The sequence below is a fragment of the Labeo rohita genome, chromosome 10, assembly GCF_022985175.1.
Source record: "Labeo rohita strain BAU-BD-2019 chromosome 10, IGBB_LRoh.1.0, whole genome shotgun sequence".
NCBI classification, from domain to species: Eukaryota; Metazoa; Chordata; class Actinopteri; order Cypriniformes; family Cyprinidae; genus Labeo; species Labeo rohita.
In genome coordinates, this window is record NC_066878.1 from 29419565 (window position 1) to 29436954 (window position 17390).

General features: G+C 29.6%; 1 protein-coding gene across 2 annotated transcripts in view; it reads left to right on the forward strand.

Moving 5' to 3' along the window:
- Positions 1 to 17390, forward strand: part of LOC127172338 (kinesin-like protein KIF2A) — a 38667-nt gene that overhangs the window by 6679 nt on the left and 14598 nt on the right. The window contains exons 6-20 of one of the 2 annotated variants that reach the window (XM_051121601.1): positions 395 to 495; positions 2212 to 2307; positions 2419 to 2473; positions 2557 to 2719; positions 4550 to 4640; positions 4724 to 4787; positions 4865 to 4956; positions 6474 to 6616; positions 7544 to 7748; positions 7853 to 7963; positions 8051 to 8118; positions 10296 to 10409; positions 10772 to 10919; positions 10996 to 11097; positions 12153 to 12288. In XM_051121601.1, coding sequence (XP_050977558.1) covers positions 395 to 495; positions 2212 to 2307; positions 2419 to 2473; positions 2557 to 2719; positions 4550 to 4640; positions 4724 to 4787; positions 4865 to 4956; positions 6474 to 6616; positions 7544 to 7748; positions 7853 to 7963; positions 8051 to 8118; positions 10296 to 10409; positions 10772 to 10919; positions 10996 to 11097; positions 12153 to 12288 — 1689 coding nt within the window. The remainder of the gene's footprint in view (positions 1 to 394; positions 496 to 2211; positions 2308 to 2418; positions 2474 to 2556; positions 2720 to 4549; positions 4641 to 4723; positions 4788 to 4864; positions 4957 to 6473; positions 6617 to 7543; positions 7749 to 7852; positions 7964 to 8050; positions 8119 to 10295; positions 10410 to 10771; positions 10920 to 10995; positions 11098 to 12152; positions 12289 to 17390) is intronic. The other variant, XM_051121602.1, reaches the window with a different exon arrangement.

Genomic DNA, 17390 nt, shown 5'->3' on the forward strand with positions numbered 1-17390 from the left:
AAACGTTAAAAGTCATACCGACCCCAAACCTTTGAACAGTAGTGTAATTACTATTGACACACTGCATGTGTATGTTGTAATGATGTTGAGGGTGTGTGATGTTTGAAGAGGAGAGACTGCAGGTCTCTCTGCGCTTCACACAGCGGCCGTTGTCTTCCGTCACACCAGAACAAAAGCAGCATTTAGAGCTGTTTTCCAGAGATGAGCCCTCATGTTGCCATTGTTGAGGGAATCGCTCAAACTCAAACTAATTCACACTGACTTCAGAATTATGTTACACAAAATGCAGTGAGTGAATCAGGTTTAGACAAACAATATTATTATTGATAAATGTTAGTGTTTGTTAAATATTGAGTCTGTTTCCAGTGTCAGAGTTTTCTGTGTGTGTTTGCAGCTCGCAGGAAGTCCAACTGTGTGAAGGAAGTGGAGAAACTTCAAGAGAAGCGTGAAAAGAGACGATTGCAGCAGCAGGAGCTGAGAGAAAAAAGAGCACAGGTGACCCGTGGAAAACCAATGGAATACTAGTGTACTCGCAACAACGTAGTATACTACCATTTCAAAATTTTGTTGTTGCTTAATGCATTATACGTTTATAAATTAAATAAAATAAAAAATAAAAAACTTAAACATTTTATTTCAGCTAGTGAATAATGAATAGAAATTAGTATGTCTCATTTTCATTTAGTTTAACTTGGTGTACTAAAATACCTAAAACTTAAAAACTTAAAAATTAAAATGAAAAAGAACTATATACAGTAGTCAGTATTTGAAGTGAATCAAAGAAGTTTAAGACAAGAACAGAACAACTCTGATGAAAGGTTTTGATCCACTTCAAATGTTAAAAAAATTACTTATTACACAATTACACAATTACTTATTAAAAAAATAAAAAACTGAAAATGATAACATAAATTATAAACAATAAGTAGTAGTTAAAAATATTCAAATCTATAATGAATAAAAACTATAGACATTAAAAAAGTAATAAAAATGACAATTACTACATTTGTAAATACTGCAGTTTAAATAATTAAAAAATAAATGAAATTAAAATGAAAACAAAAAAAGTTAAAAAAAATTATTTTAAAACTGAATAAAAACTATATAGGCATTTTTAAAAAACTAATAAAAATGACAAAAACGCACACAAAACATTTAAATAATTTAAAAAATTACAATGAAAACAGAAATAATAAAAAAATAAGTTAAAAATATTGAAAAACTATATAGTCATTTTTTAAAAAAAATGAATGATACAGACAAACAAAAAATACTAAAATTGAAATAATTAAAAAATAAATAAAAATGTAAATAAAGTTAAAATGAAATCATAAAGAAGTATCTAAAAATCTCATAAATAAAAACTATAATGAATAAAAACTATATAGACATTTAAAAAATAATAATAATAAAAATGACAAAAATGTGAGACCCTGGACCACAAAACCAGTCATAAAGGTCTTTTTTTTTTTTTTTTTAATTGACATTTATACATAGCAGAATAAATAAGCTTTCCATTGACGTATGATTTGTTAGGATATTTGGCAGAGATAAAACTATTTGAAAATCTAGAATCTAAGGGTTAAAAAAAAATCTGAGAAAATCGCCTTTAAAGTTGTCCAAACAAAGTTCTTAGCAATGCATATTACTAATCAAAAATGAAGATTTGATATATTTACGGTAGGAAATGTACAAAATATCTTTGTGGAACATGATAAAGGAAAATCGATAATTTTGACCCATACAATGTATTGTTGGCTATTGCTACAAATATACCTGTGCTACTTATGACTGGTTTTGTGATCCAGGGTCTCAAATAAGTTGTAGTTAAAAATATTAATAAAACTACAATGGCATGTCAAGGATAGTAAAATAACACCGGTGTCTGCAAAATGAATTAATGTTAGGGATAGAACAAATTTTTGTATTAATAATTGTATTACTTAATTTATTTATTGAGTATACATTATACACTATGCAGTGTTCAGTATGTAATAAACTTGCATTTTGAACACATCTAGAATGTTCCAAACATTGGTCAAATTGGTAGCATGTTGCTTGTTTTACTCAGTGGATAGCATCTAGTCATCAACTTGGTAATCAAAAATAATTAGCATTTCTAATTAAAATTAGTAAATAAAAATGTCATAATGTTAACATTATGTTCTGAACTCTTACAATAATAACTGGAGTTTTTTTTTAAATACACAGGAAGTGGATGCCACAACCCCTAATTATGAAATCATGTGCATGATCCGAGACTTCAGAGCGAGTTTGGACTACAGACCGCTGACCACTGCAGATCTGGTGAAGAACTGCATCAGCACCATGATGTGCTCACACAGTTCCATGTGATACATTAGCTGTGTTGCATGTTATTATCATAGATATGTCTTAATAATATGTATATGTTCTCAGATTGAGGATCACAGGATATGCGTGTGTGTGCGGACACGTCCACTCAACAAGAAAGGTAAGGATGAAATCTTTTGATTGTGCATTGCCGGTGTGTGGGTGTTGTTTGTGATGCGGCATATCATGTGTGTCGACTCTCAGAGCTGACCATGAAGGATCTGGACGTCATCACCATTCCCAGTAAAGATGTGGTCATGGTCCACGAGCCCAAGCAGAAAGTGGATTTAACCCGATACCTGGAGAACCAGACGTTCCGCTTCGATTACGCTTTCGACGACACCTCCACAAACGAAATGGTGTACAGGTCAGGCATTTGTTGTCTGACAGAGAAATAGTAAAAATGAAAGACGAGAGGGGAAAAAATAAAACTCTTTAGTCTCACACTGTAAAAAAACAACAACAAAACAAACAAAATATAATAAATTAATATAATAAATGAAAAATATTTAATTTAATAAAAAATCTATTTAATAAAATATATTTAAATAAATAATGATTATATTAAAAATGTAATTTGTTCAGTTTCACTATGTGTAAAGTACCAAAAATAAAATGTATATTTTACAACTGAATATATTAATATATTCAAAATGTATAAATAGAATTTGTTCAGTGTTACAATGTAATGAATATAAAGTTATAACAAATGTATTAACATAATAAAAACTATTTAATTTAATAAAAAAATTTAATATATTTTTAATGTTCAGTTTCACATTGTACATAGTATCATATATACAAATGTATATTATTTTTATAAAAGTATGAATATATTAATATATAAAATATATATATAAATATAATATGTTCAGTCTCATACTGTGCAATGTAACAAATATAAAAAGTAAAAAATTATATTAACCTAATAAATAAAAAATATTTGATTTAATTAAAAAAGATTAATAAATGCTTAATTAAAAATATATAGAATTTGTTCAGTTTGATACTGTACATAGTAACAAATAAAAAAAAATGTTTATTATTTTTATAAAAATATGAATATATGATTCTATTAAAAATATATAAATATAATTTGTTCAGTCTCACACTATACAATGTAACAAATATAAAAAGTTATAAAATATATTTACCTAATAAATAAACATGTTTTATTTAATTAAAAAATAATAAACTAATAAATGCTTAATTAAAAATAAATAGTATTTTAGTTTGATACTGTACATAGTAACAAACAAAAGTATATTATTTTTATAAAAATATGAAATTATTTTATAAAAATATATGAATATAATTTGATCTGTCACACACTGTACAATGTAACAAATCTAAAAAGTTATAAAATATATTAACATGAATAAAATTATTTGATTTAATAAACATATTTGATAAATGTTACATTTATTAAAAATATATAATTTTAGTTTCACGCTGTACAAAGTAACAAATATAAAAAATATATTTTATAAAATATATTAATGCATTAAAATATATAAATATAATTTGTCCTTTTTATAAAAGTATGAGTATATTATGTGTATTAAAAATATCTAAAAATATTTTTTAGTCTAACACTGTACAAAGTAACAAATGTATAGTTTTTATTACAAAAAACTTATTTAAAATATTTGTTTAGACTTATGATGTACAAACAAATAAAAACATTTGTATAAAAATTATTTATATAAAAATAATTTGGTCAGTTTCACACTGAACAAATTAACATATAAAAATACATTTATAAATATTTTAAAATGTATAAAATATAATTTGTTCAGTCTCACACTCCAAAGTAACACGTAAAATATATTTTTTTTTATAAATGTATTAATATATTGAAAATGTATAAAAATATTTGTTCATTCTCACACTGTACAAAATAACACAAATAAAAAATGTAAATAAAAATATCAGTATATTAAAAATTATCATTTGTTCAGTCTTTCACTATACAAACTAACAAATAAAATGTTTTTTTTTTTTTTTATAAAAATATAACATACTGTTATTTCTAAATTAAAGGACTTAATTAATATTGATTTGACTTTGTTTAAAAAAATGAACATTTTGTTCAAGTTAGAATAATGTGCACTTTTGAATAATAAACTCCGAGATATATGAGTAAAATTTAATTTCATCTAAATTAATGTGAATTGTCTCGGTTGATGTGTTTCAGGTTCACTGCTCGGCCGCTGGTGGAGACCATATTTGAGAGAGGAATGGCCACTTGTTTTGCTTACGGTCAGACGGGCAGCGGGAAAACTCATGTAAGCAGATGACGTCACATTACAGGAACAGATCTTCCCTGAGGATCCTTTATTTGTCATAATCGATTTTCCCTCCATTTCAGACCATGGGAGGAGACTTTTCAGGGAAGAACCAGGACTGCTCTAAAGGGATCTACGCCCTCACTGGTGTGTGTCAGATCTGCTGTTTTTAGTTCAAATACTGAGTGATTGTTTCCCTAAATGTGACTGTGCTCTTCTTTCAGCACGGGATGTTTTTCTCATGTTAAAAAAACCGAACTACAAGAAGTTGGATCTTCAGGTGTACGCCACATTCTTTGAAATCTACAGCGGGAAGGCGAGTTCTCAAGTTCACATTAATAATTTGTGTAATAAATGAGTTAATGAAAAATATTATACAATATTTATTAATAAAATAGCAGTGTTATTATAGTGTTATTTATATACTATTGTAGTATTTATTAATATTTGAAATTACCTTTTTATTTCGTTTTAATTTTAGTAAATTGATGTGCTTTTGTCTTTTTAGTTTTAATATTATTCTGTTGTATTTAGCTTTAATTTATTCCCGTTTTAATTTATTTTAAGGTCATTTTATTTTAGTAAATGTTAGTACTTTAGTTTTATTTCAGTAATTTTAGTATTTATATTAGCTGTATTCTTTGAAATCTATTATTAAATTAATCAATTATTATTATTATAAAAGCATTATTTTATAGTGTAGTAGTATTTGTTAAAATTGCCTTTAATTTTAACTCTATTTTAGTACTAATATTGTTTGTTGTTGTTATTATTACTATTATTATTATTATTATTATTATTATTATTATAAAAAAAGCAGTGTTATTTTAGTATTATTTAAATACTATTGTAGTATTTATTAATATTTTAAATTACCTTTCTGTTTTAACTCTTTCTTTTAATTTCAGCAAATATATGTGCTTTAGTCTTTTTAGTTTTAATATTCTATTCTATATATTCTGTATATCTATATATTAATATTCTATTTTGTTTAGCTTTATTTATTTCAGTTTTAATTTATTTTGTTCAGTTAAATTTTATTTTAGGAAATGTTAGTACTTATATTAGTTATGTTCTTTTGAATCTATCCATCTATTATTATTATTATTATTATTATTATTATAAAAAAAGCATTATTTTAGTAGTTAATGTACTGTAGTAGTATTAATTAAATTAACTTTAACTCTCCATTTTAGTACTAATATTAGTTGTTGTTTTGTTCTTTGAAATCTTGTATTATTATTATTATTATTATTATTATACAAAGCAGTGTTATTTTAGTATTATTTAAATACTATTGTATTTATTAATATTCTAAATTACCTTTTTATTTTGACTCTTCGTTTTAATTTTAGCAAACTGATGTGCTTTTGTCTTATTAGTTTTGTTCTGATCTATTTAGCTTTATTACTAAATTATATTTTAGTAAATGGTAGTACTTCAATTTTATTTCAAGAATTTTAGTACTTAAAGTTATTGTATTAGTTAATTATGTTCTTCAAAATCTATTATTAATATAATCTATAATTATTATTATCAATTTTATTATAATAAAAGCAGTAGTATTTATATATTTGTCTTTTAGCTTTAATTTTTCTACTAGCTTTATTTCAGTTCTTATTTAATTTATTTTATTCAGTTTCATTTTATGTGTGTTTTTTTTCCTTAGTACTCCAGCATATTAACTTTTTTCAGTTAGTTGTTAGTTAGATCTTCAGGTGTGTGTTCTTTGAAATCTACAGCAGGAAGGTGAGTTCTTGAGTCCATGTTGATAATTAATGAGTTCATTTATTCATAAAGTGCATCAAATCAATTTTCAATGGGCCGTTGCAGGTGTTTGACCTTCTGAACAGGAAGGCAAAGCTGCGTGTTCTTGAAGACGGTAAACAGCAGGTTCAAGTGGTTGGACTGCAGGAACGAGAGGTCAAATGCACCGAGGACGTGCTAAAACTCATCGAGATGGGAAATAGCTGCAGGTATGACCAATCTGAAGTAGAAAAAAAAAAAATATATATATATATATATAATAATAATAATAATAAAAAAATGATTTAGTATTATCATACTAATATCTAATATGCGTATTTTTATTAGAATGATCAATGTTGGATAATATCAACAGTTGTGCTGCCAAACATTTTTTGGAACCTGTAATTTTTTTTTTCAGGATTCTTTCATGAATAACAAGTTTAAAAAGTACCGTGTTTATTCAAAATATAAATAATTTATAACAATGTAAATTATTTATTATTAACTTTTAATAAACTTTTAATTATTAACTTAATACATCCTTGGTGAATAAAAGTATTAATTTCTTTAAAAAAAAATTAGGGGTCCATTAGGGGTCTACACTTACTTTTCTTTTTAGGAGCACAGTCAAAATTTTAGGAGCACCTTCTAATCAATAATTATAAAATCTGATCAAAAATTAGCCTTTCCATTACAAGGTGATATTTGACTCCTTAAAGTGAAATAAAGGGGAATTTTGTTGTTAAAACTTTATTAAAAGTATGTCATCTTTTATGTCAAATTTTTAAAAAATTATATTTTATAAGCTGCTATTTATAAAATTTCTAATTAAAACAACAGAATAAGAATATGAAATTAGTATTATATAGTATTAGTATTAATACAATTCATTTGTAAAGGGGCACAAAAAGCACACAAAAGTGGCTTTTCGGTGTATTTTCATGTTTCAGAGGTAGAGAGATTATATTATATTATATTTATTTAGTATTATTTTATTTTATATGTATGTTATTTAATTTTTTTATTTATATTAATAATTGCAAATTCAGTTTCTCATAATTGCAATTATTCTAAAATCATTCATAATTAATTTCTGACAGTGACACTGTCACAATATGATATTAATCATGCTTTTTGTGTGTGCTTTTCCTCAGGACATCTGGACAGACCTCAGCTAACGCTCACTCGTCCCGCAGTCACGCCGTGTTTCAGATTATCCTCCGCCGGAGGGGCAAAATGCACGGCAAATTCTCTCTCATTGACCTGGCGGGGAACGAGCGAGGGGCGGACACGTCAAGCGCTGACCGACAGACGCGTCTCGAAGGCGCTGAGATCAACAAAAGCCTCCTGGCGCTGAAGGTTTGTGCTCCAGAATACTTGATTTGCACATGTTCCACACCTGTGAATTGAGAACATGTATTATGATGTTAGTATCTGGGTTGATTTGCGTTTGTGTGTGACAGGAGTGCATCAGAGCTTTGGGTCGAAACAAACCACATACTCCGTTTAGAGCCAGTAAACTCACACAGGTCTTAAGAGATTCCTTCATCGGAGAAAACTCTAGAACATGTATGGTAAGAACGCTGATCATATTCGTGTATTTATTTTCCAAATAGTGTAATATGCATATGTGTTAATGATTTTAAATATGATCTTTACAGATTGCTACAATCTCTCCTGGAATGGCATCATGTGAAAACACATTAAACACTCTGAGATACGCCAACAGGTACGTATGTGAGCTCAGTAGACTTTGTAGGCGATATTACAGTCAAAAAAAGACAAAATGTTGAGTACACTAACTACATGATATAAATTGCACAATTTGAAACTGTCAATTAAAAAAAATCACACCTACGGAAAACATGTCAATAAATTTATCAATAAACATGTCGATATATTGCAAGTTTTTATGCTAGCATTAGGTGGTTTTTCAGGAAAAAATATTTCGTAAAACTGCAATGGAAACAGCTTTTATCACATTTACAGGTCACCTTGCATACATAAGTCACATGATCATTCTTTAATGTACTATAACCTCAAAAAACACCTTATTTGTGGCCACTTACACAAGCATTGACTACACAATGCTTGAATAAAGGGCTTTCCTTGCCATTAAAGCTTGGATAACTCCTTATTTACACCGCACAAGTCTGCAGAGCTGATCGCGGCCACTCCAGGCAATGCTTGTGTTTAGAGTGCGCCGTGGATCATTTCAGTTTCAAAAGCGTCTCTCTGCTCTGCTTCTGTAAGGATAAACGGCTATGTCTCCTATGATTAAAATGAATGGCTAGTGCAGTGGCTGCAATATACATGAACACCCACATCCATTGGCATGACTTATCACAAGAGGAAAAAATTAGTTTTAGTTGCATAACATGGCTCAAAATGATTGATTTTTCTTTTATGCCAAAAATCATTAGGATATTAAGTAAAGATCATGTTCCATTAAGATATTTTGTAAATTTCCTACCATAAATATATAAAAACGTAATTTTTGATTGGTAATATGCATTGCTAAGAAGTTCATTTGGACAACTTTAAAGGCGATTTTCTCAATATTTAGATTTATGGGTTTTTTTGCACCCTCAGGTTCCAGATTTTCAAATAATTCTATCTATAATTCTATCTAGCCAATATTGTCCTATCCTAACAAACCATACATCGATAGAAAGATTATATATTATGTATAAATCTCAATTTAAAAAAATGTGCCCTTGTGACTGTTTTTTTGGTCCAGGGTCACATATACACTTTCTGTTTCAGAAGAATATAAAAAAGAATTCTTTTAAGTTTTAAGAATTATAATGTATATGTAAAAATAGTATTTATTATGTCCATATTGACAATTTACAGTATTTATTAGATATTTACTTATGTAAAACATTATTATTAATTAGTCAAATTCTGAAATTGTGTGATCCATTATGCTCATTTATACACTTTATTTTTTATTTTTATAATTTAGATTGATTATATGCACTTTTCACAAGAATTGAAAAACAATTCATGAGTTTAAATAATGGAAATTAAATATTTCCATGTATGTAAATATGTCATTAAAATATGTAGTAATAAAAATTAATATTTAATATTTATTGATCTTTATATATATATATTTTTTTTTTTTTCCTATAAAAAATACTATTAAAAATTACATCTAGATATAGATGTATACACACATTCTATAAAGAAATATTTTGTAATATATTTTGTAATTATTTTATAATAATATATAATATATATTTTGTTTAATATTTTTGTAAAATATTTCTTTTATATATATTTATATATATAATTTGTGTAATTTAATAAATATATTTAATAAATATATGTACACACACACACACACACACACACACACACATATATATAGATTAGATAGATGGATAGATAGATAGATATTTTGTACAGATGAATACATTTATACTAATTAAATTTAAACCATATTAATAATTTGTATTATGTATTATGTATAATTTGTATAATGTTTTATATATTTATAGACTTATTAGACTTGTTATTTTTTTTAAACAGAACAGCAACCAGTCTTAAGTAGCACAGGTATATTTGTAGCAATAGCCAACAATACATTGTATGGGTCAACATGATTTACATGTGCGTATATATATATATATATATATATATATATATATATAAACCTAAAATTAATATTTATATATGACACTGATATATCAAATTTATATTTTGTGCATTCAGTATGAAATTATTAACTAATTGCTTTCAGTACAGAGGTGTGTTTTATGTTGAACTAGTTTCCAGTGATTATGAATCTGGAGTATTCCTGTAAGAGCTGAATGGTAGTGTTAGGACTGTGATTTGTGTTGGAGGGGTTTGTAATTCCCGTCTCTTTGTCTCACTGGCCGTCTGTCGTCCCGTCTCCAGAGTGAAGGAGTTTGGGATCAGCCCTTCCGACATTCCCTTCTCTCAGGGGGGTGGCGGGCGCTCCGAACTCTCTCCTACCTATGAGTACGATGACTTTGCTACCTCACCCAGCAGGTCTCACCCTTTTCCAGTTTCGAGCCTGTCTCTTTTCAGACAGAGCCTCCATACAAGCCTAATGATTCGCTTCCGTTACAGTCCATGTGCCTTTTTTATGTTTTGCTCGGTTGTTTTTTGTGCATTTATCCCATTTCAGGCATGTTTCTGTGTTTTCCGTTGCTTTTTCTTTCATCATTTTGCACTGCAGCTGCACTAACATGTTGGTTTGTGTTTGCTTGTGCCTTATAGAGCGGCTGGAGTCCGTCATTATCATACTGCATGAACGTTTATGTAACATTAACCATTTCTGTTGATTTATTGCATCATAAATGCTTCTGTATGTTGACTGTGATGAATTGAGACGCTATGTGTGACCGTAGGGTGAAGGAGCTGAGTATCGACCCCAACGCAGTGATGGAGGGTCGGTCCGCCGGACACTCGGTCAATCAGCTGGACGTGCTGGAGGCACAGTGGGGAGTGGGCAGCTCTCCTCAGAGAGACGATCTCAAGCTGCTCTGTGAACAAAATGTAAGATCTAATCTCACAACTCTGTGTGTGTTCTGGTTGGTATGAAATCATGAGTGTGTGTTGACGTTGTGCACAGGAAGAGGAAGTGTCCCCACAGCTCTTCACCTTCCATGAGGTGGTGTCTCAGCTGGTGGAGATGGAAGAGCAGGTTTTGGAAGACCACCGTGCTGTCTTTCAGGTGTGTGCTGTTATCCACAGGCATATGGAGCGCTTTATATCGGATGAATTCCCTTAAAATATATTTAAAGTACGGTCAATGTATTTAAAAAAGTAAAACTGCAAAAAATATTAAACTTATTTTCATAGAAAATGTATCTGAATATACAATTCTGTATAAAAGTTTGGGGTTGGTTAAATTTTACCAATGCTTCTGAAATAAGCCTCTTCTGCTCCTCAAGGCTGCATTTATTTGATTAAAAATACAGCATTTTTTAAAAAATATTATTTCAATTTAAAATAACTGTTTTCTGTTTGAATATATTTTAAAATGTCATTTATTTCTGTGGTCTAAGCTGAATTTTCAGCATCATTACTCCAGTTCAAGCCTTTTTTGTGTAAAAAGTGAGGGGAAAACTTATAATAAAGACATATTAAACTTAATTAAACAATAAAGTTTTTGTTAAGATAATATATGTGTGTATACTGTGCATATTTATTATGTATATATAATAAATATACAGTATATATTTTGAAAATATTTACGTGTATATACTGTAAATTAATATAATTGATATTATAATTATTTTTTATATCTAAAATATTTTTTTAAATATATACATGCGTGTATGTATGCATGTATGTATATATGTATATGTATATATATATATGTATATGTATATGTATACACACAAGTCATGTAAACAAATTCGTTTGGGGGGATGTAATTAATCGTGATACAAATATATAATAGACATTCTGTAAATATTACTTGGGTACATATTCATACGTTTATTCTTCATATAAATCATATTAATTAGTAAAATTCTCAAAAGTATGATGTAAAACAATTACATTGTACCTTACTTTTATTTAGCCTTATAAAATATATATGGTAGTGTTTGTGCACATCTATCTATAAACAATTACCTAAATTCAGAAATTAGTTATAAACCATTACAGTAGTCAATACAATAGTACTTTCTTTAAAAACACACACACACATTTTTTTATGTTTAAAAAAATAGTGAAAATGTCTTTAATGTGTTAGTGATGGAGGTATGTTTGGTGTTGTAGGAGTCTATACGCTGGCTGGAGGATGAGAAGGTTCTTCTGGAGATGACAGAGGAAGTTGATTATGATGTGGAATCATTCGCCACTCAGCTTGAGCAAATCCTGGATCAGAAGATTGATGTGTTGACAGAGCTCAGAGGTCAGTGTGTTCATTCTCTACCAACCTTTAATTAGAATTAAATAACTGGAGTCTGAGATGTCACAGGTGATCCATATTAATTAGAGAAAACACAAATGACACAAAAATAAATTAAAATGTTTATTTTAGAACAGTTTCTTTCATATAATAATGTAAATTATAAAATTGATAAACTAATATTTTTATGATAATGCAAATAAAAAAGAAAGATGCTAAATTGTCTATTTTAATAAAAAATTATAAGGGTAATGTCATAATACAAAAATGATGGTTTTATTATAGACTTTGTGTAGATTTTTTTTTTTTTTTAAATATTATGTCAACTTTTTTTCCAACAGAATTGTAATGGGTTTCTATATTTTTTACAAATTAATATATATATCATATCGTTTGAAATAATTTAAAAATAGCATTAATGTGTAACAAGACTTCATTTCGAAAGACTATTCTGAGAGGAAATATTAAGTGAATTCTAAAATCTAAAACGTAACAACAAAATCTGTAACAGGAAAGGTTGTTGTTGTGCCTGTGTGTAGGGCTGCACAATTAGGCCTACATGTTTTTATTAATATGACTATTTCTGATTATTGTTATTACTAAATAAAAATATTAAACAAAACAATAATTATTGCTAATGATTATCAATATATTTTGCAACTGCAGCATGACCTGTTAACAGGAGGCCTAACTGTAATGTTTAGAAAGGTATAAGGATTCATTGTAATATGATTAAAGAAGTCCACTTTCCAAATTTCCAAATAATTTACTCACCCCCTTGTCATCCAAGATATTCATGTCTTTCTGTCTTCAGTCGTAAAGAAATAGTTTTTTTGAGGAAAACATCAGGATTTTTCTCCATATAATGGACTTCATTGGTGCCCTGATTTTGAACTTCCAAAAGCTTCAAAGGACTCTAAATGATCCCAGCCGAGGAAGAAAGGTCTTATCTAGCGAAACAATCTGTCTTTTTTTTTTTTTTTTTGAAAAATAAAAATTTGTATACTTTTTAAGAACAAAAGCTCGTGTAGCACGTTCACGTACACGTCCTATTGAATCATGTCGAAGGGTCACACCAAACGTAGGCGGAACTCCAGACCCAGTGTTTACAAAGCAAACACGCAAAGACTAAGAAAGTGCAAGTAAGTCAGATGCTGTTTACAAACAAAAAGCTACAACGATGTCGGACGATTCTAAAGTTGTAGGAGAAAATAAGATGGAGTTTTTCGCCATACTCGGTACACAGACGATGATCTTAGACATGATTCGTAGTAGTGATGGGAAGTTCAGATCATTTTACCGACTCAGACCTTTGAGTCTCGTTCAACAAAATAAACACATCTTTTTTCGAGTCATTTCGTTCTTTTTAGCAAAATATAATTAAAATGTTCCGTGTTACTTCCCTAACACATCTACTGCTTACACAAACGTTGATCACACTACAAACAAGACAAAACTGTAATGCTATAAGAAACAGAAAAGATTCATTAATTGTTTACCTGGGTCTTTAGTCTATGATTAGCTCACCTTACCTCTTATCTGACGAGTTTTCGGGTTTAAGTCGTTTAACTCATCACGTGACAGCCCCATAAGATGAACGAACAACTCGAAAAACCCGCAGACTGGAAACAGGAACTAATTCCAGTACAGAACATAATAGGATGTTACGCACGCGTGACTGAATGAATCACTCCCTGTTCAAAATCCGTTCAAAATGAACGAATCATTCAAGAACGCGCATTCTAGACCCTGTGCTACACGAGCTTTTGTGCTTAAAAAGTATACATGTTTATTTTTCGGAAAAAATGACAGATCGTTTCGCTAGATAAGACCCTTCTTTGTTTCAAAGAGACCTCTGAAGCTGCATTTAAACTACATTTTGGAAGTTCAAAATCGGGGGGCACAATTGAAGTGCATTATATGAAGAAAAATTCTGAAATGTTTTCCTCAACCATAATTTCTCCACGACTGAAGACAGAAAGACATGAACATCTTGGATGACAAGGGGGTGAGTAAATTATTTGTAAATTGTTTTGGAAGTTTGACAAATAAAAATAAAAACAAACCTTTTTTTTGTGGTCAGAAAATCTTATGCATTCACAGAGAGAGGTGTGGGGGGGAACTATACTGGAGGAAAAAAAGAAAACTTTTATATAGTGCACACATGTAATAAAATGTTTCATTCTTCTTCTACTTTTAGTTTTATGGCAGATTACAACCATGACTTATGTGCATACCATTATAATCTTTCATTCATACAGGAAATTCCTAATATGGACAAAGGTATACACTTTCGCGTAGCTGAATAAAACTTAGATAGGGACGTTTTAACTGATGAAACATGGAGACATATCTGTACGATTGCGACTAAATGGTTTCTCTGTTTTTCAAGCCCCATTGGGTATTTTTATATGGATAAACTAGATGCAATGCAATGCTAATCAACAGCCTATTATCACTATATAAAATAATGATTTTGCCTCATTCTGGGATGTGAAACCACGTCATATCGCAAACGGAAGTTATTTCAAACACTCAACTGATGTTATTACATTAATTCGGAGCAAAAAGCGTCATTAAAAAGTTTCCAATAGACAACAGGTTTGTAAACAGACTCAAACCCATGCAAAACCCATGCACGCATTCTACTGAGGTAAATTTGAACTCACAGAATGATTTTTTTATACGTTCGACACATTTGCCATACTATACAACCCTGGTGCATTACCCTAATTATGTAGTCAGAAGGTGTGTGCGGTTTGTGTATGACATTAAAGTACCGCAAGAGCGATTTGAAAGCATGCAGGGCTGTCTGCACTCTTTAGCTCATGCTGTACTTTGATTTTAAAAACAGATCTTTCTTGATAACCTTGCGGCCGCAGGGCCCTAGGCAACCACCTGTATCGTCTGTTGGACAGGCCAGCACTGTGCATAAGGCTATATCGTCCTGTAGGTTCATAATTAAAAATTTAAATGTGAACAAAAAATAAAAGCAGTGAAATGTGTTATTATAATTAAAATTATGGTGGTAATAGATTATGACAGAATTTTTGCAATTCTAAATGACGGTCAATGTTAAAATCTACCGCAACCTCTGATATATATATATATATATATATATATATATATATATATATATATATGTCTATATGTGTATGTTATATGTGACGTATGTGTGTGTGTGTATATATATATACATACATACATACATACATACATACATATATATATATATATATATATATATATATGTTATGTGTGTAAATATGTATACAGTAGTCAACATTTGAAGTGGATCAAAACCTTTCATAAAAGGTGTCCCAAAACCAAAACAATACCCATTCTTGTCTTAGGACAAGTTTGATGAACTTTTTTGATCCACTTCAAATGTTGACTACTGTATGTGTGTGTGTGTGTGTGTGTGTATATATGTATATGTGTGTGTATATATGTATGTGTGTGTATATATATACAAACATTTTTATTCAGAAATTATAGAATATAAAAATGTATATTTGTAAAAAGTAGATTACATTTTAATAAAAATTACTAATTTTTATTATGAATTTTATTTATATTTTTCATAAAAATGGAATGCAATAGTTTTATATTTAGTAATAGTATATATATTTATTTGAAGTGTATGTATGTGTGTATACAGTAGTCAACATTTAAAGTGGATCAAAACTGTTCTTCAAAGTTGTCCTAAAACTAAAACAATGCCTGTTCTTGTCTTAGGACAATTTTGATGAACTGTATTGATCCACTTCAAATGTTGACTACTATATATGGATATACATATGTGTGTATATATGAAGAGTTCAGATGCAAAACCAGCTAAAAGCCATCGCTGTAAAAATGAGATAATGATACTGAGTGAATGCTCTCGACACATATTATATGTCCATCAAATAATTTTCCTTCAGACTCGCTAAAATACCAGCCTTACTCCAACCAGAAGTACCGGTACTTACCAAGAAACCTATACATCTGAGCCTGATTAAAAAAAAAAATGCATTTTTTAAAGAAAGACACATCAGATGGATTTAGCTGGTTTTGCATCTGAACTCTTCATATTTGCATATCTGCATACATGTGCGTGTATATATATACGTGTGTAATGACATGGGGAAAAGTATTGGACTACTGAAATGTATTTAATACTTTGTACAGAAGCCTTTGTTGCTAATGGCAACATCAAGACACCTCCTGTATGGCAAAACTAGTCGCATGCATTGCTCAGGTGTGATTTTGGCCCATTCTTCCACAGTCTTGCAATCTTGAAGGTTGTGTGGGCCACTTTTATGAACTCTGATCTTTAGTTTTTATTTTATGTTGGATTCAAGTCAGGTGATTGGCTGGGCCATTCTAGCAGCTTTATTTTCTTTTTCTAAAACCAACTGAGAGTTTCCTTTGCAGTGTTTGGGATCATTGTGTGTATATGTATTTATATGTATGTAGTTATTTAAATGTATGTGTATTTGTATTTATATGTATGTAGTTATTTAAATGTATGTGTATTTGTACGTATGCATGTAAGCAAATGTATTTATATGTAATTTTTATATATGAAGAGTTCAGATGCAAAAGCCTCTAAATCTGACGCATTTCTTTAAAATTAACATTTCTTTCTGGCTACTTTGTATAGGTTTCTATGTAAGTATTGGTACTTCTGATTGGGCTGAGGCTGGAATTTAGAGAGTTTGAAGTAAAAATATTTGATGGATGTGTACTGTGTCAGGAGCATTCACTCAGTATCATGTCATCATATTTTTAACCGAGATGACGTTTAGCTGGGTTTGCAGCTGATCTCTTCATATGTATTTGTTTGTGTATATATAGACCATTTCGCTAGATGTAAACATACTGATTCCGATAATGAACTAAACCCGCCAATACCCCGGTATAGAGAAACCCGCCAATACCCCGGTATAGAGAAACCCGCCAATACCCCGGTATAGAGAAACCCGCCAATACCCCGGTATAGAGAAACCCGCCAATACCCCGGTATAGAGAAACCCGCCAATACCCCGGTATAGAGAAACCCGCCAATACCCCGGTATAGAGAAACCCGCCAATACCCCGGTAGAGAAACCCGCCAATAC